General features: G+C 47.2%; 1 protein-coding gene across 1 annotated transcript; it reads left to right on the plus strand.

Moving 5' to 3' along the window:
• Positions 1-13,512: 13,512 nt before the first annotated feature.
• PtA15_2A619 (uncharacterized protein) lies at positions 13,513-13,930 on the plus strand (the record flags this gene model as incomplete). The annotated part of the gene is made up of 2 exons (XM_053166657.1): positions 13,513-13,746; positions 13,832-13,930. The coding sequence occupies 2 exons, from the start codon at positions 13,513-13,515 to the stop codon at positions 13,928-13,930; spliced, it is 333 nt and encodes a 110-aa protein (XP_053017857.1).
• Between the last annotated feature and the right edge of the window lie 11,535 nt (positions 13,931-25,465).

The raw sequence follows: 25,465 nt of genomic DNA on the forward strand, positions 1-25,465 counted from the left end.
TTCATTATACACATTCTTACTTCTGCTCATCATTATTTCATCTTCCACATACCTTTCATGTACACTCCTTGGTCATTGCACCTTCATCATTACTGCTCATCTTCAGATATTAGGGGGGTTCACAATAGGATAAAAATAAAACTTTAGAGCCAATTTTAAGGCCTTTATCAACAACTTTTTAAAAAATTGGCAAGATGTACAGGAATGAGTGTCCCTTGACAATCAGAGAAGCTTCATCATTTTTAAAAAAGTTGTTCATAAAGGGTTTAATATAGGCTCTAAAGTTTTATTTTTATCCTATTGTGAACCCCCCTATTGTTACTATGTGCTCATCATGTATCACCCCCCTGTAGTACTTCTCACATATATAAACACCCCTCTAGATGTTGTATCCCCATCATGCACTTTAACCCACTACACTTTGTATGCACCTTCCCCCCCATACTCTCTGTAGTACCTTTATACACTTTATACACCTCACCTTAGATAACATTTCACCCTGCCGAAATATATCCCCCAGCATATATCTCATTACAAATCTCAGAGTTACTCCCAAAGAGATTCTGCTTTTCCCCTTCTCACTTCTCCTCTCTCACTCAGTAGGATTGATACACCTCAAACTCATTAGTTTTAAAGCGATCTAAGTCAAAGAGAATCATCAGCCACACCCTTTTCTTTTTCTTAGTGTAACGCTCTCTCCATCAGCATTAGTCAAGAGGGAAGCCTCACAAGCACCTGTAGCCTCTTCTACATTATTATTAGTGTAGTTGACTATTTCCCCTCACAGCTCTTTCCTGATCTTTTAGGAGTTCCACACCGGCACAAACTGGTTGTTGTGAGAATAAAGGCTGGTTGGTGGGTAGAAAAGTACACTAGCTGCCTTCTTCAAGAATATATGTGTCCGGGCAGAGTAATTATTGGTGTCTTGGCTTCACACTGCTATTTTCTGCTAGTCTTCAGTGCTCCTCAACAAGCCTGATCTATAGTGTAATAATCTGCAAGTGAATAAAGCTCTGCACTCCTCAAGTAATCTTTGTGAACAAAAGATAAGGTTGTGTAAAACTCTTCTAATACTCTAGTATGTCCGTAAGTGTAAGTACAATGATGAGTAGTAAGATACATGCCTCCCCCCAAAAGAAAAAGAGAAGAGAAACTGTCAACCTTGACACAATTCGCCGCTCCCACCCAATCCCGCAGATCCAACACTTTCACGCACTAGTCCGTCAGCTCTACCCGCTTTCCCGCACGTCATTGCCCCAAACTCCGCTCCTCTCCAACAATTGACCTCCCATGCCCTCTGTCTAGCCCCCGTCAGTCAGTCTCTTGCCACCTCCTCCACCCTAGTTCCACCCGCTGGTGGAACCCGCTTTGGCTGCCTTGGCTCACCTGCTGACACACCGCTGCTACCAGTCCATGAGTGTAGTCCGCCACAGTCCAGCCCTTTCTTTCTGCTCTGGTCCCACTATCCAATCCAAAATCCATGCATTCCATCCGCGTGCAACTTTCTGTAAGCTTTCTTAGCGTGCTTTCTGACATCATCCTGAGTGCTTATGTCAGAGGAATGCACTCTGTGCTCAGCCACTCGCATTCCTGCCCACGCTATCTGCGAGTGGACATTCTACCACGCCTGCCTATATAAATCACCACATCGTCAAGAGGGTACACAACCCTCTGAATGACCAAAAAAAAACATACCGGTCATCCAGATGGCCTCAGCCAGCCTAGTGCCGGTCATCAAGAGCGTACACAACCCTCTCAATGACCAGAAGATACCGGTCATCAAGAGGGTTGATGACCTGAACAAACATACCAGTCAGCAAGAGGGTCTGAGCCCTCTTGATGACCGGAACAACCGGTCATTGAGTGGGTATCAACCCTTTTGATGACCGGAAAATACCAGTCATCAAGTGGTATCAGCCCTCTTGATGACCGGCACACAACCGGTCATCAAGAGGGTACACAACCCTCTCAATGAACAGAACATACTGGTCATCAAGAGGATCTCAGCCCTCTTGATGACCAGAACATACCAGTCATCAAGAGGGTACACAACCCTCTTGATGACCAGAACGCGACTGGTCATTGAGAGGGTCGCAGCCCTGTTGATGACCTGTGATCAAGAGGGCTGAGACCCACTCAATGACCGGTGTGTTCCAGTGATCAAGAGGGCTGAGACCCACTCAATGACCGGTGTGTTCCGGTCATCAAGAGGGCTGAGACCCACTTGATGACTGGTGTGTGCCAGTCATTGAGAGGGCTCAGACCCTCTTGCTGACCGGTGTGTGCCGGTCATCAAGAGGGCTGATACCCTCTCGCTGACTGGCGTGTGCAGGTCATCAAGAGAGCTGAGACCCTCTCAATGACAGTTATGTTTTTGTCATCAAGAGGTTTGTGACCCTCTCAATGACCCATATGTTCTGGTCATCAAGAGGGTACACAACCCTCTTGATGACCAATGTGTTCCGGTCACCAAGAGGCACCCCGGGCAAATCGGGGTCATGAGAAGCATACAGGTTACGTGGTCCTGTACGCCTGTTGGGTCATGGAAGTCCTGTCAGGTGTACATGACAAGCTGTCCGGATCCTGACATGCAGTTCACACTATCCACATGTCACATGCACAGTGACTGTGCAGAAAGTTTCACAGACCTGTCCACCTCACCTTACATACATTACAGCCAGTCCTGTAAATGGTGTGTGACAAAGCACACAGGATTTTTGTATGTAACATGCAGGACCATGCAACCTGCATGGCTGTCATGACCCCAATTTGCCGGGGGTGAGGGCTGAGACTCAATGACCCGTGGTTGAATATTACATTATCCTGTCAACAGGGAGGGAGCCCTGGGTCAACTGGTCTGTTGACCAGGAGGGAGCCCTCTGGGTTAACTGGGAGGGATTCCCCCCGGTTGCCTGTTGTGTATAGTCGTTGACCTTGAGGGATTCCTCCAGGTCAACTGGTTCATCCTGTCCCGCAGCGGTATGGCCTGGGCACCTATGACCCCCTTGTTGACCGGGCCAGAGGGGATGATCTGCACTGAGCCTTGACAGGGCTCAGTCTGTGCACCTCTGCCTCAGTCCAATCAGTCTAGTGAATTTTGCACTAGACTTAGCTGAGGAACTTTTAAACATTACAGGGTGTACCACCCTGGGATGAATTTGTATGAGCCTGTTATCAAATAGAAATTAACTCAAGTATGCTGCATTTCAACTGACAGCAGTTTCTTGAGTTTTTTTCATAGTGCATTTTGAGATTATTTTGAGATTTTTTTGAAATTGTTTTGAAATCAAAACCAACTTTGTTTTGATTTCTTTTCATTTCAAAAATAGCTCAAAACTCTTCAAACACACCCAGGAGGGGTGTTTGAGATTTCATAAATCCAAATTTCAAGAAATAAAACTTTTGAAATGGCAGTATGCCTGTATGGTTTCCAGGCCACCACTCCCCATTCAAATTTCTGTACTGGGTTGGCAGAGGTTGCAAATGAGTACATTTAACCACCAATTCTTGGACCGGCATGTTCAACGACTCCTCTAGCCAACCTATCCAAGAAGTTCTGTGATATGGTGGTCCAACAAGAGGTTGGAATTGCCTGTCCTAGCAGATGGGCCAATTGGTGATGGCCATGTCCAAGAACTGCTTGGACAGGCCTCTCCTAGGACTCATTGGACCTACCAGTCCAAACATACAATTCAGGTGGTGCCAGTACCTAGTCTGACCTGCTTGCCGAGGTCTTTGGTGAGCAAGGAACATGTACATATGTACTGACACGAGGAAACCTCCTGGGCCGGCGGAGCATCCAGTTCAAGGTCTGGTCCTGGAGTTTTATCCCAGCTGTCCTGGCCCATTTTGCAGAAATCTTTCCCCTGCCTACCCACTCTGGCAGGCTACTTGGTCAGGGATGCACTTATGTTTATATGTGCACCCTGCTGTTTGAAGCTTGCCCAAGAGATTTTTGAAATCAAAATTCTTTCATTTTGATTTCATTTTTGTTTCAAAATTGTTTTTGAATAGTTTGAAAATAAAAAACTCAAATATTTGTTTATAATTGGGGCCTAAGTGTCAACCCTTGAGACATTAATATGTCCAGAAGGGTTTCAAAAACATCAAAATATGTCCAGAAGGGTTTCAAAAACATCAAATTTTATATAAAATTAAAAGCAATATAATTAAAAAGAAGACCATACTGCTTTAAGTAAGAGCACTAATCAAGAGCGCAGGCGCCCTACTTGAATAATACAGAGTGAGCGCTACATTAAAGCCATAGAGCCAGAATAAGTGCAGAGCAGGCGCTCAAAGAGATTATGAATAAAATTTAATATTGAATATGTTTTGTTAAACTATTGTAATAAAATGTAAAAACCTTAAATAAGATAAACAACAAAAATAAGACTGAAAATAGGGTCAGCCTAAATGCACCCCAAAAATTTACTTCATGTACACCAAAAAGGGGTACTGCTGAAATGTACCCCAAACCACTTGGGGTGTACTTTTGCGCACCCCTGTGAAGATGGGTTAAAGCACCTCATACCCCATGTAATTTGGGGTGAGCCACAGGGTACCCCAAAGCAGGTGAAATCTATGGTGTACACCGCCACAACACCCCATCATACTGGGGTGCAAAACCTCAGTACTCCAATATTTCACCCTGTGAAAGAGGTGAGCCACAACACCGCAGCACCCATATGAGCCTGAGTCTCTATAGTGACAGCAGGACACAAGAAAAAGGGGGGCAATATTTGGATTTCTTGTGTTAGAATTATGCCCCATGCCCAGAAGAGGGTTTATTTCCTTTTTGTTCCTTTTCTTTCCATCAGGGTCCTTTAGCCCCCTAGGCCCCTCTTAGGCCCCTTTTTCTCCATGTATTTCATTCGTCCCCTCATGAAATACAACCCCCACTTAGTTCCGAGCCCATAGTAGTCAGACTTGCTCCTCTGGAGACTTCTGATCTGCTGTTCTGAGTCCCTGAGCATTCTGTGCTCCTGATCTTCTTCAGCTCACCCTTCTTCAGTCTCAGGCCTTCGGCCACATTTTCTTCACGGTTAAAAGCCTTCTCCACCTCACTCGCTAACCTCGGTCGTCTTGGTTGATCTCGAACTCGCACTCATCTAACCTTGGTCGTCTTGGTTTTCTCAAAGTCGCACTCATCTCAAACCTTCCCTCAAAATCAACTCAACTTTGCTTCTTTTTCATCTTCACATTATGTCAGAAGATAAAGAACGAACTCGAATCCGGCTAACCTCCGATAACTACCTTGTCTGGCTTGTGCAAATTGAAGCTCGTCTCTTTCGCTTGGACGTGAGGGACGTTATAATCGGTGAATCCGTCAAGCCCGAGAACGCTGCTGAGCAGGCTGCCTGGACAAAAAAGAATCAGCTGGGGTATGTCGAAATTATCGAATTGCTTGATAGTGAAAACACGGCGTACGTTGGAGCAGCCACACCAACCAATCATAAGTTCAACGGTCAATATGTCTGGAATCTCCTGAAGTTAAAGTACGCTGCCGACGATGACGTGGCTAAGTTCGTTGCCCTTGAGAGCTTCTTGAATGTCGAATACACGTTGATTCCCAAGTTTGTGTTGGATATTTGCAAGGCAAATCAAAAACTTATCTTGGCCGGCATGGACCTCGGAAACCGGATGAGAAATCTTATGGTACTGGTGAGACTCCCTCGCAATCAATTCCAGTCGTTCCAAGACGTCATAACCATGGGTTTCTCGGGAGAAAACTTAATCGCTCCTTTGACGACTTGGGAACTACGGAGTTCAAAACAAGATCGGTAACGAAGAAGACTTCCGACCTGGTCAAGCCTCTCTTCTCACATTCGCGTCAGGACAACTCACATGCCCCAGCTGCAAGAAGGCCTTTAAGGTCTGCACTCACTGCCAGAAGACTGGCCACTTGGCCGACATGTGCTATCAAAAACATCCAGACAAGCGGCCGACCTCCTCTTCAATGCCCCAAGTCCACTTCGCTGCAACCAACGAACCTGCCCGGACCGCTCCTATTGACAAAGAAGAACAGGCCTACTTCCTTTCTCTCTAACTTGGCCATCTGTTTTTTTTTCTTCTTCTTCTTTTCTAATCACCTCATGATAGTCATCTCTAGCTCTTGCCTCAGCCCCTCTGGTCATGAGTCAGGGGGGGGTGTTAGAATTATGCCCCATGCCCAGAAGAGGGTTTATTTCCTTTTTGTTCCTTTTCTTTCCATCAGGGTCCTTTAGCCCCCTAGGCCCCTCTTAGGCCCCTTTTTCTCCATGTATTTCATTTGTCCTCTCATGAAATCCAACCCCCACTTAGTTCCGAGCCCATAGTAGTCAGACTTGCTCCTCTGGAGACTTCTGATCTGCTGTTCTGAGTCCCTGAGCATTCTGTGCTCCTGATCTTCTTCAGCTCACCCTTCTTCAGTCTCAGGCCTTCGGCCACATTTTCTTCATCTTGCAATAAAGAAATTATAAATATTAGAGAGAGAGAGAAGGAGAGAGGAACTGAGCAGATTCAAGATTGGAAGATATTCAAGGTTATTCTGGTGGGTACTAACTTCCACTGGCAATGCTACCTCCTTAAGGGAGTGCTGCCAAGCTGTGCTAGAGAGTGCAACAGCCTCCTCTCACCAAAGAAACGTGGAGGGCTTCTGGATTAGACAAGTTTAATCCAGCCACAATTTTTTGGCTTCCTTCTGGATAGTCAAGGTTCTTTAAAGGGAAACCTATGTGCTTTGTTTCTTACAAAAACCACAGAAAAAGAAGGATATGATTGAGCAGAATCCTTTGGTTTATGATAGAGATGGTATCCGCTACACCTGGCAGGTACCCGTCACGTTTCTCAACTGCCCAGCACTTTGGGTATCAAGGAGACAGGTCTCGGTGGCTTCCTCCACCTGTCACGCGGAGTTTATGGCGCTGGGGGTGGCGACGAGGCAAACACTCTGGGTAAGACACCTGCTGAGAGATGTGTTATGCAAGGATTACGTTGGTTTTCTCTTTTGTGATAACCAATCTGCAATCAGGGTGGCTACTGATGACGCTTCTAACAAGAGAACGCGCCACACTGATAGAGATTTTTACATTACCAACGAAGCTCTATTTCAAAAGAAGACAATGTTGGAATGGGTTTGTACAAAAGATCAACTTGCTGACATTTTTACAAAGTGTGTTGCTCAAGGAAGTTTTGTTTCTCTGCGCAACAGGATCATGTCATCTTGATTTTTTTTTTTTTTGTTATTTTGTTGTTTGTTTTTCTCTGCCTGCTTGTCTGTCCCGTTGTTGTTATGGTTGGGGTGATACCGTGTCTACGGCGAGAGGGGGGGTGTTATAGCCTTGGGGGCTACGCATCCTGAGACTCGCCGCAGTCGCGGTATCAGCACTACCTCGGATCCCTGTCCGAGGTAGTGCAAGGTTTTTCATCATCAATACATTATCATTGTGCACGAGACCCTTCCGTGCCACAATACATATTCTGAACCGGAGTGCCTTTCTTACCCCATCAGCCAGTGCCCATGACCATCGGCCGCTGCCCTCTGCCAGTATGGAGGCCAGGGAGGGGCCGACAGAGGGCTGGGTTGTCATCTCAGGCAGAAGTTGTTAGAATTCTGCCACACCTGGCAGGTACCCGCCGGCGGGTGCGGGTGCGGATGCGGATGTCTGAGTTTCCGGGAAAATGTCGGCCGGTACCCGGGTAGTTTTTGCCACACCCGCGCACAGGTGTCTGTCTGGGCGCCGCGTCGCGCAACCCAGGATCTCAAACCTAGTTTTAGCTGCAGCTGCGCAAGCATCTCCAACCCGGGTTCCCCTTTGTTCAATCGACATATTCCCACATATCCCCATATCCCTGTGCTGCCCCACTCACTCCCACAGAATGGCCCGACCAAGTAAGAGACTCCAAACAAGGTCAACTGCACAAGAAGATGAAACCAACAACACCAAAAAGGAAGATCGCGCGGAAGATCACGCAGAAGATTGCGAGGACAAAGATTGCAAGGACGAAGATTGCGAGGAAGAAGGCAACTCTTCCGGAATCCAATTGACCGATGAGCAGCGTCTAGGTATGTCTCTCTCTCTCCCATTATTTTTCACTATTTCAGCAGCTCACCAACCAACCTTGAATCACTCTAGAACACGCGGTGAAACTCTCCTGTAATCGAGTCAGTTCAGCGTATGCGTCTTATGAACTACCCCCGTTGTCAAGCCATCTAGATAAATTTCAACGACACATGATTGCATGGCAGTGTAAGATGTGAGTATTTTAATTATTCTAATATTTTTAAACAGAAAGTTAATGCCGGCTGAATCATTATTAATCTCTCCATGTGTAATAAGAAAATAAATTGCCCAGCATACGGCTCATCCTGCAGTAACCTGCTAACACATGCAGGTTGATGCCTAGCAAAGCAGCAAAAAAATCCAGATAACAAGACACTCGCCGCTTGTGGTGTAATGGGCACAGGTGAAATTGACCCGCGCGAGGTGAGAGCTATTTCAACTTTCTTTATCTCTTATCATATTAATATTCTTATCCCTCTGGCTCTAGGTTTTACAGCGATGTGCTGTATGGTGTGCTGAAGTTGTAAAACCTTTTTCAGCCTTGGAAGATGGCTGCCTCAAGAAAATTATCCACCCAACCATACTAAGGAATCTCCCGAACCGGAAGGTGGTCTCACAGGCAATTCATACACTATACTTGTGTGTTCAGGAGAAACTCCATGAGGAGTTAAAGGTATGGCAGTACTCTCTATTTATGAATCAATATCAAGTACAAATATTGGCTGCCCCTGAATTTCTTGCTTATCAAATTTATAAGGCCCACATTGGGGCACTTTATCTAGGTGTTGATGCTTGGCAAACACCAAACGGATATGACATAATAGGGGCTGTTGTCTACCAACTTGTGGACAAGGCCGCTGGCAACGTCAAAGTGAACGCAATGCCCTTGGACTTTGCCCAGCTGAAAGAAAGGCATACAGGCCAATACTTGGCTTGTGTTGTCTGATACATAGTGGAGAAGTTTGGGATACAAGACTGGGTATGATCACGTGTGCTTCTTTCATTTCATGTCCGCAAGACTTCTCTAACAACACAAGTTTATTAAAGCCTCTGAATCACAAAACAAAACTTCAAGGGTTTCCCCTACAAATCTTCAAAAATCACAAAAAAAAATCAAGGGTTTCCCCTTTACAACCTCCAGGAAAAAAAAGATGAAGGGTTTTCCCTCTACAAGTGCCAAAATCAACAACAAAAAATCACAATATTACAACAACCAAAAACAGAGAAATAATCTGCACCCAGCCACCTAACATCAGCAAGCTGATGCACCGTGGCCCATCATCCATCCCTGTCTAGCAGGGTTGAAAAATGGTGAGAGGATGACCCCCAGAGCGCCGCATTAAAGGCATTATGCAAAGGGGGGCCACCAAGTAGAGCCTCTCAAACTGCGCAAGTGCAACAGCGGAGGGGTTGAGGGCGAACCGAACTTAGGGAAAGAGTAGATTTACAAAGAAATGATATGTTGTAACTAGAGTTAAACTTGCATGAGAAAACAGAATATGAAGTCTAAACAGCCTTATGTCTTAAGGTTAAAAAGATATGAACACATTTAGGTGTAAAATGGAGATAAAAGGCGGTTTTAGGTCAACTGTGTTGACTCTAAGGCTGACAACCCACTCGCCCGACTACACATCAGTCATTGAGGGGAGTGGCACCCCTCAATGACCATCACAGACCAGTCATTGAGGGTTCTGCTCCCCTCGATGACCAGCACAATTGTTCATTGAGGGGAGTAGCACCTCCCCTCAATGACCATCACAGACCAGTCATTGAGGGGAGTGCTACGTGCTACTCCCCTCAATGAAAGATTGTGCCGGTCATCGAGGGGAGTAGCACCCTCAATGACCGGTCTGTGTTTGTCATTGAGAGGTGCTACTCCCCTCAATGATTGATTGTGCCGGTCATCAGGGGAGTAGCACCCTTGATGACCGGTCTCTGTTGGTCATTGAGGGGAGTAGCACCGTTGATGACCGGTCTGTAATGGTCATTGAGGGGTGCTAATCCCCTCAATGACTGATGTGTGCAGGTCTAACAAGCCGGGCGGGTGGGTGGGGGAGTAACTCCCCTTGATGGGGTGCGCTACTTATGTACACCATTTCATTTGGTGTACATTAAATCTCACCCCAAAAATTGAAGCAGTCTGGGGGTTTTAACACCTGCACCCCAATGTTTTTGGGGTAAGCAGGTCTGCACACCAATAAATTGGGGTACTCCAGAAGTGCACCCCAGTAATGTTGGGGTGCACATGTGGGTACACCAAAATGTTGGTGTACATGAAGTAAATTTTTGGGGTGCATTTAGGCTGACCCCTGAAAATATCCAATACTGTAAGATGATGAACGCATCACCGAGTTCAGCAATGAGAGAACATTGAGAGACTCCCTCAACTAGACAGAGGAGCGATTCTTGTCTCCGCTCCTTAGAGAAAAACAGATCAGAATTATTATTCCATCCTCGCAATAGATATCCAAATTCGGTAAGAATACTACTTAGACTTCTTTCTATGATAAGAATACATAATTAATCTACTGTTAGACCATTCTAACTAGTATCCGCATTGAATATAGTATCTTCCTCTTGGAAGAATATAGTAACTGAACCGTTATCTTTCAATTGATCTTACAGATCTTGACTCGTAACTTAAACCGTGCTTGTTAGAGATAGCGCCGAGGGTATTCCTTGTAAGTCAATCATCTTGACTATCCGGAAGTCATTATTCTCATTGCTTCCCCAATTTCAAACTTCTCCCCTACCCTTTCTTATCCACATCTATAAATCATCAATATCTTGAAATATAAATATTTATTATTACTACTGGGTTTATTGGTAATAACCCAACCGCGCTCTTTAGCCGGAAGAAAAACAATTAACTCTCATAAATATTTGAGAATATACCTCCAATAGCTTCTCTATCCGGCGAGGCTAGGCTAGTCCAGCTTAATCAGTCTATCATAGACTAGTAAAACTCATCATACTCAAAATTAATCAAAGCATATCTTTATATTCCCCTTTCTCTTGTTTTATTCTTTGTACTAAGTCTATAGTAATATAACTTATTACTATATGTTTTGTCCAGCTAGCTCTCTATGTGAGAGCAACAGCTGACACTAAGGCCCTATTCAAGTTTTTTTGTGAAGTATGCCAGGTGCAATTGCATGGTACCAGATGAATGGCTGATGGAACTTCAAAATTTACCATTATTAAATGGTTCAAACTTCATTCCTTGGTAAAAATCAAGGGTGAAAGCGCTGCGCTTCAAAAAGCGCAGCACAGCGTGAAGCGCAGCGGCTTTGGTGGCCGCTGCGCTGCGCTGAAAGTAGCGGCCCCGCCTGCTGCGCTACCACTTTTTGGGTCTGGCAAGAAGCGGGGACCCGCTACTTTCAGCGGTAGCGCAGCGGAACCATTGCTGCGCTGCCGCTTTTTGAGCTGGCCGCGTATTGCTCCTCCGCTGGGTGGCCGCTGCGCCGTGCTGAAAGGAGCGGCCCCGCCCGCTGCGCGATCACTTTTTGGGTCAGGGAAAAAGCGGGGCCCTGCTATTTGCAGCGGTAGCGCAGCGGGACTGGCGCTGCACTACCACTTTTTGGCTGACCGCGCAGCGGCTCCGCGCTAAAAGACCGCTTTTTTGTAGCGCAGCGCAGCGTTTCAGCGTTGTAAAAATGGTAGGGAAATCTGGTTCAGGTACTTTTTACATATTGTATTGCAGGGAGGAAAATTGCAGGTTACACCATTTTTCCCAGCTTTGGCATTGATCCAAGTTTATTAAAATCACAGAAACACGGAAGGAAAGATCAAAGTTTTTGCCTGTGTTCATTAGCAAAAATCCCATAAAAGTTGAAATTAATCCCCAAACACCCCAGAGGGCACCTCAGATTGACCCTCCAGCCTGTGCCAGAGCAACAGGCAAAAAAAGGTTGGTCAAAAATGACAGCTCTGTTTATGAAGCTTAGGGCAAAAAAACCGTCAAAAATAAGGGTTTTGGGCCCTAGCACTATAAATGTGCTGATGTAAACACTAGTAATGTAAATTCCTAAACTTTTTACGTGGTAAATATGGCCACTACAACGGTTTTAAACACTCTTTAAAAGAGGAGGATTTATTAGGGGGGTTCACAATAGGATAAAAATAAAACTTTAGAGCCAATTTTAAGGCCTTTATCAACAACTTTTTAAACAATTGGCAAGATGTACAGGATTGAGTGTCCCTTGACAATCAGAGAAACTTCTTCATTTTTAATTAAAAAGTCGTTCATAAAGGGTTTAATATAGGCTCTAAAGTTTTATTTTTATCCTATTGTGAACCCCCCTATTATGTAATTAATAATATGTAATTATTAATTACAGGGAATAAATTTGGCGTAAAAAGTGGGTGGTAAGCGCTTAAACTGATTGGCTGCTTGACAGAGGCGGAGGTCTTATGGCAACTACTTATAAGGATAAAGTTTTAAATATGCTAATAATGGATTTTTGATATTTAAAAGGTTTAATCCAGTGGAGTTTGCGTGCTGGGGATGGTCTAAAGGGAAAAGGGGCTACAGTAGTAGCAGAGGAGAATATTCACGGCAAACTTACGGTTTATGGGCGGTGAATGGTCTGGGGGATCTTTTCCTGAGGGCCAAATAGGCCTCTATTTATAGAGGGGACTTCAGTGGGCGCAACCACTAAGTCCTTTTCTCCCTATGGGAGTATCCTGAGGTGTAGCCGTGAACAGGGCTTAGCTGTGGGCAATTTATCCAAGTTTATTAAATCCACAGAATCATGGAAGGCAAGATCATGGGTTTTGACTATGTTCATTAGCAAAAGACATATTACACGTTGAAAATAATCCCCAAATACCCCGGGGGGCACCTCGGATTGACCCTCCAGCTTGTGCTGCAGTAACAAGCAAAAGTGGGCCGGTCAAATTGGATTTCAAGGAGGGCCTAATCAATTGATTAAGGCAGCTCCAGGGAGGGGCTAGGAAAAAACCGGATCCCCTGGGGAGAAACACACCTCCCCCTCCCCTCTTAAATAGACGCCGGGTTGCCACCCAACTCTTGTCAGACATGTTGCAAACACCCCCACCCAAGCCTTGCTGTCAACTACAATGGTCTTGCACGCAACCTATCCAGATCAAACTCGGCCATATTTGGACCCTTCCCCCTTGCCTTGTCTTCCTACATATTCCCCTGAATTGCACCCTATTGCGCCCTGACCCAAACTTTTTTTTCATCAGTCGCGATAGTTGCAAAGACATCACAACCCAGCTAGCCCTTTGCCTCGTTATCATCTTCAACACATTTTGTCCTCTGCCCATCGGCCTCAACATCAGGTAAGAACAGCCCTAGGCCCCTCCCCTTTGCTTTGTCTTCACCTCTCAACACCCGGCAGTCCCACCTTACTCAAATCTGTCAAATATCTGTTTCCCATGTCACTACAGTTGCCTCACCCTGGCCCACACCCCCTCTTTGCCCGCGCTATCCCTGCAAGCAGCCATGGCAAAACTACCTCCGACCGCTCGCAGCGACGATCCCTTGCGTCCAGTTGCTTTAGCATACAACCACTTGCTGGGTCGTTATTATGTAGTGGTTGATGTCGAGGACGCGGAGATCCATTTCGCAGTTGATGAATATCTGGGCCATACCATGTCAACCAAGCCGGTGATTTACACGTCTCCTAACGAAATCTATTTGACCCACTCATTAGTTATGCAGGACTTGGACCTTATCGTAAGTTCCTTCATGGCTTTTTTTTCGTTGATCTCACTTGAAAGCTTCCAAAAGACATTCAACACTCTGTTTACCTGTTTTCAAGGTTCCGTTGCGTGATGATCCTCTCAAAGCTTTGCTGTTGGAATTTAATCTTCATCACACGTTGTTTCTCTTGAATCTACCGGATCGCATTGCCGCCTGAGAACAAGTTGAATGTCAAATTAGGTCGGGCCTCTTATATCGGAAAGCTTTCCAGACCAGAGAGAAGATTGGAGTCTGACGCGATGGGTGTTTTGATCGCTTGGTTTATCAGATCCAGAAACAAATGTTAAATCCTTATGGTTAAGAACGAAGCAATACGTTTCAGCTATGCCAAAGTTCCAACCGGGTGTGACACTCTTGGATGCCTTATTGGTGCCGGTTGTGCAATTGGATGGACCCCTACATCTTCTGGAAGTCTTGAAGCACTATCCGAACATCAGAGCCCTCCTTGCCAAGTCTGACATTGCCCCGGCTACAAATTGTGAGATATCTAAGGTACTCCCCCTCATGCTCATCGAGAGGCAGCGGTGGGCAGATACGTTACTTTACGTTACAGCAGTGAAATTGGATAACGTAACATCTTTTTAGTTATCCAAATTGGCCATTTTGGTAACGTACAAAATTCTTGCAGTAAAGTATAGTAAAGTAACTTTTTTTTCAACCTGATTTTTTATGTTTTTGGTAACGTAACTTTTTTGATATAGAGCTTTTTGTAAAGAGAAAAAAAGAGCAAGTTGGTATCATGTCTTTAGCTTATTGGTTAAGGCTTGCCTCTCTCAGGTTAGTGACATTTGAAGTTGTGGGTTCAACCCTCACTCTGAACAGCTTTTGATGTGGCTTCCTGGCAGCATACTGAGTTTATGTGGTTGTTTAGTGTCAACTTGAGCAAACATCTCGCTTATATTGATAAAAACAACCACAAATCAGGGCCTTTACCAGAAAGTTACACCAAAGTTACCCAAATCTGGGAAAAAATGTAACGTAACTGGTTTTGTTCAAAATAACCAGGGAACTTAACTAGATAGATTGGAGGCCATTTTCTGCAGGAGATATCGTAACTCCAAATTGGATATCTGTAACTAGCAGATAACGTAACTGTAAAGGTTACGTTACCGGCAGAGTTATCCATTTGGAGAACGTATCTGCCCACCGCTGCAAGAGGTGCAAGCTAAACAAAAAATCACTTCACCCAAAACAGCTGCCTCTGAGTCAGTACATGCTCTCGACAGCCTACCGGCGAACCACAAAACAACAGGGTCTGTTAGGTTTCACACAACTAGGATTTCATCATTTCATATGAGCTAAATAGGTCTATCCAACATTCTTGGAGACTGAGAGAGAAATGGGAAACAAAGTAGTACCTAGGAGCAGATCCGTTCAGTACTGAGTATGAGTAAGATAGATTGGTCTATAGAGCTGCGGTGCAGCTGAAGGAACCTTTGAGTTCTGAGGGCTGACAAGATTTATCTCGTCAGTGTTCACGCTCCTATGGACGCGTTTGATAAGAAAGGTTCTTCTTACTTTAGCTTGAGTGTCTTGTAACTCAAGAATCACCGATGCGAGCTAGGAGAGATTTGGGACCGCGGTTGTCTATCACAGTGCGTAAGAGCAACCGTCAGTCTAAGGTCATTTTATGACTGGAGCACTGCAGCGATGAACTTACCTCCGTTACTGGAGTGAGAGATTCTATCGCTGAGGCTTGGACCGGTTTGGTCTTGGGCATCGGATCCGAGTGCGCTGTTAGATCATAAATATGCTCTAGTCAGCTCCTCCGATCCTAGCTGAGGCTATCCTAATGGACGCACTTACCTTGAAGGTGGTTTGTCCTGTTTGGGTCGCTTGGGCGCTTTGTCGATTGCTGACGTGGCTAGAAGGTTTGGAGCGGAGGAATTAGCTTTAGCACATTCCATCCACCTGAGGGCAGCATGCATATTGCATGCGCCTGAAGGTCGCGCCGGCTCACCTTGGTCCCCAGTTGGGTTAGGTTTAGCAGCCTTGCGCTTCCTCTGATTTGGGGATGTACCCGAATCCTGACATCCCACCATGCTTCGAGCCGGTAGGCTGGAAGCAGATTGCAAACAGGATTTGATGCCAATGAGTTCCAGCGCTCTGCGGATGATGACTCGGCCAACTGGTTTGGTGAGAAAGTCAGCCGCGTTGGCTTCGGACCGAATGTAATTGAGTTGAATGAGCTTTCGAATCACGAGTTCTCGCACAAAGTGTAGGCAAATCGACATATGCTTGGTTCTGAAACTATTCTGTGAGGTTTCGCTTTTTGCCAAGTCAATCGCTCCTTTGTTATCCACTAGGACCTGAATTTGCTGCACTTTGGGGCGGATTTTGACTTCAGAGATTAGATTTGATAGCCAGGCAAGTTCCCGGCCAAGATCGGAGAGTGCCTTGTACTCGGCCTCTGTTGTTGACAAGGAAACAGTTGCCTGCTTGGACAATTTCCAGGCCAGCAGGTGCGTACCCGACATAATTGCAAATCCGGTGGAAGAGCGGCAAGTGTTGGGGAAATTCCCCCAGTCTGCGTCAACGTAGGCCTTCAGAGCATTGTTCTGATTCTTGACGTAAGTGAGACCTAAGCTGCGAGTGCCGGACAGATATCAATAGACCTGAACTGCAGCGTGATAGTGCAGCATACCCGGCGATTCCAGGTACTGTGACAATGAGCTCACGGCATAGGCAATGTCTGGGCGCGTTAAAACACTTAGGTAGTTGAGGGAGCCGATGAGCGCATGATAGTTGATACCAGTCTTGCGGAAATCAGCTATTTCTTGCTGGGTCGCTTTCCTGAGATACTCCTTTGGATTGAGCGGACAGGTGGCTGGATGGAGTTTGTCAAAACCAAATTCTTCCAGCTTGCGGTCGATGAATTGCAATTGATTGATTTGAATGGCTCCGGCAGATCGCTTGATGTTCATGCCGAGTAAGAATTTGGCTTCACCCATATACTTTATTTTTAATTCTGCCTCCATCTTGTTCTTAAACTTCAGAGGATCCTTGCTAACAAAGACCAAGTCATCAAAATGCGCAAAGACATATGTATCTTCACGACCAGGAACTCCGCGCCGATAAAAGACACAAGGGTCAGCAACTGAGATTGTAAAGCCAATTGACTTCAGGTAGGTCGACAGGCGATTGTACCAAACTAGGGGCGCCTGTCGAAGACCATATGTTGCCTTCTTCAGTTCCAGGACTGTGTTCGGCGGAAAATCGAGCCCAGGAGGAGGTAATAGAGTAACCTTGTCCTCGAGAGGACACGTGAGGAATGCGCTCCAAACATTGAGTTGATGTATGGCAAGGTCTTTGTCTACCGCAAAGGAGATGAAGAGACGAAGCGCACAGGGACGACCGGTTGGTGCAAATCTAGATTCGAAGTTCACGCCATGGGTCTGGCGAAAGCCCTGCGCACAGATGCGCGCTTTGAACTCCGTAATCTGATTATCCGGGCCAAGCTTTTTCCGAAATGCCCATGTGGCTGGAATGGGTGTATTGGCGGGTTCTCGGGCTCGCTGCAGCCAGACATCATGTTGAATCATGTTAGCGGCTTCCTTCAACTCGGCCTCCTTCCATCTCAGCGATTCATCCGAGCGCATTGCTTGCTTGTGATTTGCCGGGTCAGTTGCGACAGTGGTATGGAACATTTGTCGTCGACTGTAATTACGGATGTTGGCTGGGTCGATGTCACTAGTGATCTGAGTGGGGTGCCTTGGACCGATGACCTTGACAATTCGAGGTTGACGCGGCTCCAGAGAAGGACCATCCTGACAAGGGATTGCCGTTTCGTCATCATCACTAAGTTCATCCTGATCTTCAAGACGGGGTCCTGGGGCGATTTCGCCTAAGATCTGATTGATTTTGTTTTCTTCTTCGCGCTCTTCATCTTCAGCCATTTGCTGGTCCACAAAGTCCTGCTCCTCTGAGAAGGGCATCGGCTCGGAAGAGGAAAAAGATGGAAGTTTGTCAATACCGTAGACGTTGTGGCTTTTGTGCAGAGCCGCACATTGCCGAAATGTCGTTTCATCGAAGTGAACGTGCTTTGATGTGACAATAGTTCTGTCTTCGGGTCGGTATATCCGGTAGGAAGAGAAGTCATTGTCATAACCTAACATGACGCCATCCCACGCTATGGGTCCAAACTTCTGACCCCAATTCTGCTTGGGCTTGACGATCCAAGCTCGGCAACCAAACGGCCTGAAAAATTCAAGGTTCGGTTTCATTTGAAACATGAGCTCGATGGGTGAAGCTCGACTCTTGGACAGCGAGGGTAGGCTGTTGGTAGTTGCAGTAGCCGCCTTCACTGCCTCACCCCACCATTCAGGGGCCATATTAGCCTGCATCATTTGCGTTCGCGTCATTTCGATCACGGTGCGGTTGGCTCTTTTGGTGAAGCCGTTGTGCTGGGGTGTGTAGGGCGGCGATACATGGTGTTGGATGCCGGCCTCCTTCAGGATCTCGCTGAGATTTTTGCTGACAAACTCGCCCCCACCGTCCGTTATCAACCGTTTGATCGACTTGCCAGTTTGGTGTTCAAAGAACTTCTTGAATTCTAGTATAGCCGCCATTGCGCCGCTCTTCTCCTTCAGAATTTCCGTGTGAATGTAACCGGAGTATTGATCAACCATGGTCAGAAAATAACAAGCTCCGCTGTTGGTAGCTGGCGCGATCGGGCCCACCAGGTCCGCATGGACAGTGTCCAAGGGTGCGGGGGCTGGCTTGAAGTGACTGTTAAAGGGTAACCGGGAGATCTTCCCTTTCATACAAGCTTCACAAGCCTTTGTCTCTTGTGCAGGCAAGGCTTTCCCGAGCATTGTTTTGATGCGCTTCCTACTTGCGTGGCCCATGCGCCGATGCCAAAGTTCGAAATCACTTGCCACAGGAGCGGACTTGACTTCAGTGAGATTCGCAATTGGCTGCTCTTGTAGGTCTCGAAGGCCGAAGATCTCGAATATGAAGTTTGAGGTGTCAATCGCGAGTGAGCTGAGATCATCGATCTTTACTTCAAAACCCGTTGGTGATGGCATAATTACGGCTTGATTCTCCATCAGTTGGGCAAAGGAGATGAGGCTTTGCGTCAAGTTCGGCACATATAAGGCGTCCTTCAATACAATGGTTGCTCCATTTGAAAACCGGAGAGTGGCATTACCCTTGGCCACCGCGAAAAGCTCCTTCTGGTCCCATTTATTGCCCGTCGCAATGCTGATTTGGACCGGGGATGACGTGTTAAATGTCAGGATTCGGGTTTGACCCCGAATCAGAGGAAGCGCAAGGCTTCGAAACCTAACCCTACAAGGGATCAAGGTGAGCCAGCGCTACCTCCAGGCGCATGCAATATGCATGCTGCCCTCAGGCGGTTGGAATTTGCTAAAGCTAATTCCTCCGCTCCCAAACCTTCAGCCACGTCAGCAACCGACGAAGCGCCCAAGCGACCCAAACAAGACAAACCACCTTCAAGGTAAGTGAGTCTGTTGGGATAGCCATAGCGAGGATAGATGAAGCTGATTGGAGTTCCTATATGTCTCCACAGCACATCGTTATCCGACGCCCGACCAGACCGATCAGGTCCAAGCCTCAGCGATAGGATCTCTAGTCCCAACCAAGGAGGTGAGTCCATCGCTGCTGTGCCTTAGCCAGTAATGGCCCCAGACTGACAGTTGTCATTACGCATCGCGACAGACAACTGCGGTTCTTCTCTATCAGCTCGCATTGGAGACTCTTGATACACAAGACCCTCGAGCCAGTGTAAGAAAGAAGTCTTTATTCTTTGTGCGTCTCAAGGAGCGCATTAGCTGATGCAGCCTACAGTCTTGTCAGTCCACAGAACTTGTGGATTTCCTCAGCTGCATCGCGGCCTTCAAGACTTCTTTCTTCTCTACACTCAACAGTACCGAGCGGATCTGCTCTTAGGTACACTTTGTTTTCATTTCTTTTCTTCTGTCTCCAAGATTGTTGGATAGACCTTTTTACTCATAAGAAATGATAAACTCTTAGTTGTGATAAATCTATAAGATTTACAGTCTCGATCGCTGGAACCAACGATCTCTACCGCAACTAAGAGCAGACCGCTATGGCAGGCACTCGACAAAACCCAGCTGCGTCAACATCCGCTTCTACCGCTGCTACTGCTACCTCCTCAAGCGATGAGCGCGATCTCTTCAAATGCCCCATCTTCGACAGAGACAACTTTCCCATCTGGCAAAGAAAGGTTAAAACTTACCTAGCAGTGAAGAGTCTGGTGAAATGTATCGAAACGCCCTTACCCAACAACGCTACGCAAGAACAGAAGCAAGAATATGTTCGAGCCGCCGCCATACTTAGCGGTCACGTCGCTGATGATATTTATAATCACATCATCAATGACTCGAACATATACGACGCCTTTGCGATCTGGAAAGAGCTCAAGAACGAGTATGCGTCGTCATCAGTCCTCGCCATCTATCATGCCTGGCGCAAGTGGGAAGACATACAGTATGACAACGACATCAATCGCTACATAACTCAACTTGAAGCCATGCTAGCCGAATTCGCCGCAATGGGTCTCGACGTTCCTTCTACAATCCTCAGCTGCACCATTATCGCTCAGATTTCAAGGAAAAGACCGTCCCTGATGGAAACTCTAATCAGTAATGCTGAGCTTCTGGCAAATCCGAAGCATATCATAGCGAAACTGCGCGATATCGCACACCACGATGCGGTTACGGCCACCATGGATCGTGGAGAGGGAAGCTTTGGCGGATCATCAACTGCACTTGCTACGCAAGCCTCACACTTTGCGAATAGAGGGAACAACCCCAAGAAGCGCCGCCCAAATCCAAATGCTTGTCGAGATCACAAGCATAACCCTTTGTCCGGTCACCCAGAGGAAGAGTGTTGGACGTTGCACCCTGGCTTGTACAAGAAAGCGCGTCAAAACCCTCCTACCGGTCTTGTTACCACTGCGCCTACCGAAGGAAGCTCCTCCGCTAACATCGTTCGTCCAGCCTTTGGATATCTAACCGGTGTCGACGGTGACGATGAAGGCTTGCGCATGGTCCTTGAATCAGGCGCGAGTCACCATATGCTAAACTCCTTCGATCTATTCGACACCTCTACTCCGGTGCGAATGAGCATTGCCACAGGCAATAAATGGGATAAGAAGGAGCTTTTCGCCGTCGCAAAAGGGAATGCTACGTTGCGATTTTCGAATGGAGCGACTATCTTATTGAAGGATGCCCTTTACGTCCCGAACTTGACTAGGGGTCTCATCTCCTTCGCGCAGTTGATGGAAAACCAAGCAACCATCCTGCCATCGCCCAGTGGTTTTGACGTCAAAAGAGATGAACTCAGCGCTTTCACTGTCGACACGTCAAATTTCATATTCGAAATTGTGGGCTTGCGGAAACTGCAAGATCAGCCAACGGCCAATCTCACGGAAGCGGCACCAGCAGACAAGATGTCCGAATTTGATCTCTGGCACCGCCGCATGGGTCATGCTAGCAAAAAGCGCATCAAGACAATGCTCGACAAGCCGCTAACTCCAGAGGCATCAAAAGCTTGTGATGCCTGTATGAAAGGAAAAATTACTCGCTTACCCTTCAGTAGTCACTTCAAGGCCGCGACTGCGCCTTTGGACACAGTACACGCGGACTTGGTTGGGCCAATCACCCCGGCAACAAACAGCGGAGCCCGTTATTTCTTAACCATCGTAGATCAGTACTCAGGTTACATCCACACTGAAATCCTGAAAGAGAAGAGCGGTGCAATGTCGGCAATCCTCGAATACAAGAAGTTCTTCGAAAATCAAACCGGCAAGTCAGTCAAGAGGCTGATAACCAATGGTGGGGGCGAATTTGTGAGCAAGAATCTCAGTGAAATTCTGAAGGATGCCGGCATACAGCACCACGTGTCACCACCCTACACTCCTCAGCACAACGGCTTCGCCGAACGGGCCAACCGCACAGTCATAGAGATGACTCGAACGCAGATGATGCAGGCCAACATGGCCCCGGAATGGTGGGGGGAGGCGGTGAAGGCTGCAACGGCGACGACCAACAGTCTACCCTCCTTAGCGAAAAGCCGAGCCTCACCCATCGAGCTCATGTTTCAAATGAAACCCAATCTCAAGTTCTTCAGGCCCTTTGGCTGTGGTGCGTGGATCGTCAAGCCCAAGCAGAACAGAGGCCAGAAGTTTGGATCAATTGCGTGGGACGGAGTGATGTTGGGCTACGACAACGATTTCTCCTCCTATAGGATCTATCGACCCGAAGACAGATCCATTGTTACTTCCAAGCACGTTCACTTTGATGAGTCGACTTTCCCTCAGTGTCCGGCGATGAACAAGAGCCTCGGTGTCTATGGGGTCAACAAATTACCCTCATTCACAGAGTCTGAGCCGCTGCCATTCTCAGAAGAAGAAGAAATAGCCGCGCAGCAACAAGCCGAAAATGAGGAGCGTGAGGAGCAGGACGACATCGAGCGCATACTCGCGGGGATAGTCCCAGGCCCTCGAATAGAAGATCAGGACGAGTCTGAAGAAGACGGAGAGCCAGAACGTTCGCCGCAAGAAGACTTACCTCCGGAACCAGCTCGTGCACCCAGGATCATCAGGATCATTGGTCCACGACATCCCACACAGGTTACCAGTGAAATCGACCCGGCCAATATCCGCAACTACAGCCGCAGGCAGCAGTATCACACGACTGTTAACACGGATCCGGCCAACCACAAGCAGGCCATGCAATCTGTCGAATCCATGCAGTGGAAGGAAGCTGAATTGAAAGAGGCCGCCAACATGATTCAGCATGAAGTTTGGCTCCAACGATTGAGAGAACCTACCGATGCGCCTATCCCTGCAACTTGGGCGTTTCGGAAGAAGCTGGGACCTGACAATCAAGTCACCGAGTTCAAAGCACGCATCTGTGCTCAAGGTTTTCGGCAAACTCACGGAGTTAACTTTGAATCTCGATTTGCTCCGACTGGTCGCCCGTGCGCGCTTCGTCTATTTATTTCATTTGCGGTGGACAACGACCTGGCTATCCATCAACTCGATGTCCGAAGCGCTTTCTTAACCTGTCCACTTGAGGATAAGGTGACTCTCTTGCCACCACCCGGTCTTGACTTTCCGCCAAACACGGTTCTCGAGTTGAAGAAAGCAATCTACGGTCTTCGGCAGGCTCCCTTAGTCTGGTACAACCGTCTCTCCGCCTATCTAAAGAAGATCGGCTTCTCAATCTCCTTAGCCGATCCCTGTGTCTTCTACCGGCGCAGTGTACCAGGTCGGGAGGACACATACGTCTTTGCACATGTCGACGATCTGGTGTTTGTCAGCAAGAAACCATTGAAATTCAAAGACGAAATGGAAGCTGAATTTAAAATAAAATACATGGGGGAGGCGGAATTCCTCCTCGGTATGAATATCAAGCGCGAAGCAGGCTCTATTCAAATTAATCAGTCTCAATTCATCGTTCGCAAACTTGAAGAATTCGGTTTCGACAAGCTTCATCCGGCAACCTGTCCTCTCAATCCAAAGGTGTATCTCAGGAAAGCTACACAGCAAGAAATTGCGGACTTCCGCAAGACAGGCGTTAACTATCGTGCGCTCATAGGGTCGCTCAACTATTTGAGTGTTTTAACTCGTCCCAATATAGCTTATGCGGTCAGTTCACTCTCCCAGTACCTCGAGTCGCCGGGAATGCTGCACTACCAAGCGGCTGTTCAGGTGTATCGGTACCTTTCCGGCACTAGAGATCTAGGGCTCACTTACACCAAAAACTCGGAAAACTCTCTGAAGGCTTACGTCGACGCGGACTGGGGGAATTGCCCCGACACACGCCGCTCCTCCACCGGGTTCGCCATCATGTCGGGTACTCATCTGCTTGCGTGGAAGTCATCCAAGCAGGCGACTGTTTCCTTGTCGACGACGGAGGCCGAGTACAAGGCGCTTTCCGACCTAGGCCAAGAACTTGCATGGCTATCGAATCTAATCTCCGAAGTGAAAATCCGTCCTGAAGCGCAAAACATCCAAGTTCTGGTAGACAACAAGGGCGCGATTGACTTAGCCAAAAGCGAAACTTCGCAAAACAGTTTCAGAACCAAGCACATGTCAATTCGCTTGCACTTTGTTCGAGAACTCGTGGTCCGCAAACTCATTCAGCTGAATTATATTCGCTCCAAAGCCAATGCGGCCGACTTCCTCACTAAGCCGGTTGGACGTGTCATCATCCGTCGAGCACTGGAAATTATCGGCATCAAAAACTCAATTCAATCTGCTTCCAGCCTACCGGCTCGAAGCATGGCGGGATGTCAGGATTCGGGTTTGACCCCGAATCAGAGGAAGCGCAAGGCTTCGAAACCTAACCCTACAAGGGATCAAGGTGAGCCAGCGCTACCTCCAGGCGCATGCAATATGCATGCTGCCCTCAGGCGGTTGGAATTTGCTAAAGCTAATTCCTCCGCTCCCAAACCTTCAGCCACGTCAGCAACCAACAAAGCGCCCAAGCGACCCAAACAAGACAAACCACCTTCAAGGTAAGTGAGTCTGTTGGGATAGCCATAGCGAGGATAGATGAAGCTGATTGGAGTTCCTATATGTCTCCACAGCACATCGTTATCCGACGCCCGACCAGACCGATCAGGTCCAAGCCTCAGCGATAGGATCTCTAGTCCCAACCAAGGAGGTGAGTCCATCGCTGCTGTGCCTTAGCCAGTAATGGCCCCAGACTGACAGTTGTCATTACGCATCGCGACAGACAACTGCGGTTCTTCTCTATCAGCTCGCATTGGAGACTCTTGATACACAAGACCCTCGAGCCAGTGTAAGAAAGAAGTCTTTATTCTTTGTGCGTCTCAAGGAGCGCATTAGCTGATGCAGCCTACAGTCTTGTCAGTCCACAGAACTTGTGGATTTCCTCAGCTGCATCGCGGCCTTCAAGACTTCTTTCTTCTCTACACTCAACAGTACCGAGCGGATCTGCTCTTAGGTACACTTTGTTTTCATTTCTTTTCTTCTGTCTCCAAGATTGTTGGATAGACCTTTTTACTCATAAGAAATGATAAACTCTTAGTTGTGATAAATCTATAATCAAAGAGATCAAAGGAGTTGAGCATGTGGTGGCTAGCTCTGGAGTCCAAGACCATGCGTAGGCGCTCACTATCGCCTTCTAATCCAGTAAGGTACCCAAAAGCAGGACAAACAATGTTTGCGGAGGAGCTTGACTCTGCCGCCGCCGTTGTCACTAGTCCGGTCGGAGGATTTTGTCGCGACTTCTTGTACAGACCAGGGTGCAAAGTCCAGCACTCTTCCTCCGGATGTCCAGACAAAGGATTGTGCTTGTGGTCTTGGCAGGCATTTGGATTAGGACGACGTTTCCTTGGATTATTGCCTCGATTCGCGAATTGCGAGGCTTGAGTGGCTAAGGCAGTAGATTGACTCCCAAGGGCATTCTGGTCTTGATCCATAGTGGCGGTGACACCGTTGTGGTGGGCAATGTCCCTCAGTTTGGTGATGATATGCTTTGGATTCGCCAGGAGGTCGGCGTTGCTTATGAGAGTCTCCATCAGCGACGGCCTTTTTTGTGAGATTTGAGCAATTATCGTGCAGCTGAGTATAGTTGAAGGGACATCAAGACCCATGGCTGCGAATTCCGCAAGCATAGCTTCAAGACGAGTAATGTATTGATTGATATCGTTGTCGTATTGAATGTCCTCCCAT

The sequence above is a fragment of the Puccinia triticina genome, chromosome 2A (genome assembly GCF_026914185.1).
Source record: "Puccinia triticina chromosome 2A, complete sequence".
Taxonomy (NCBI): Eukaryota; Fungi; Basidiomycota; class Pucciniomycetes; order Pucciniales; family Pucciniaceae; genus Puccinia; species Puccinia triticina.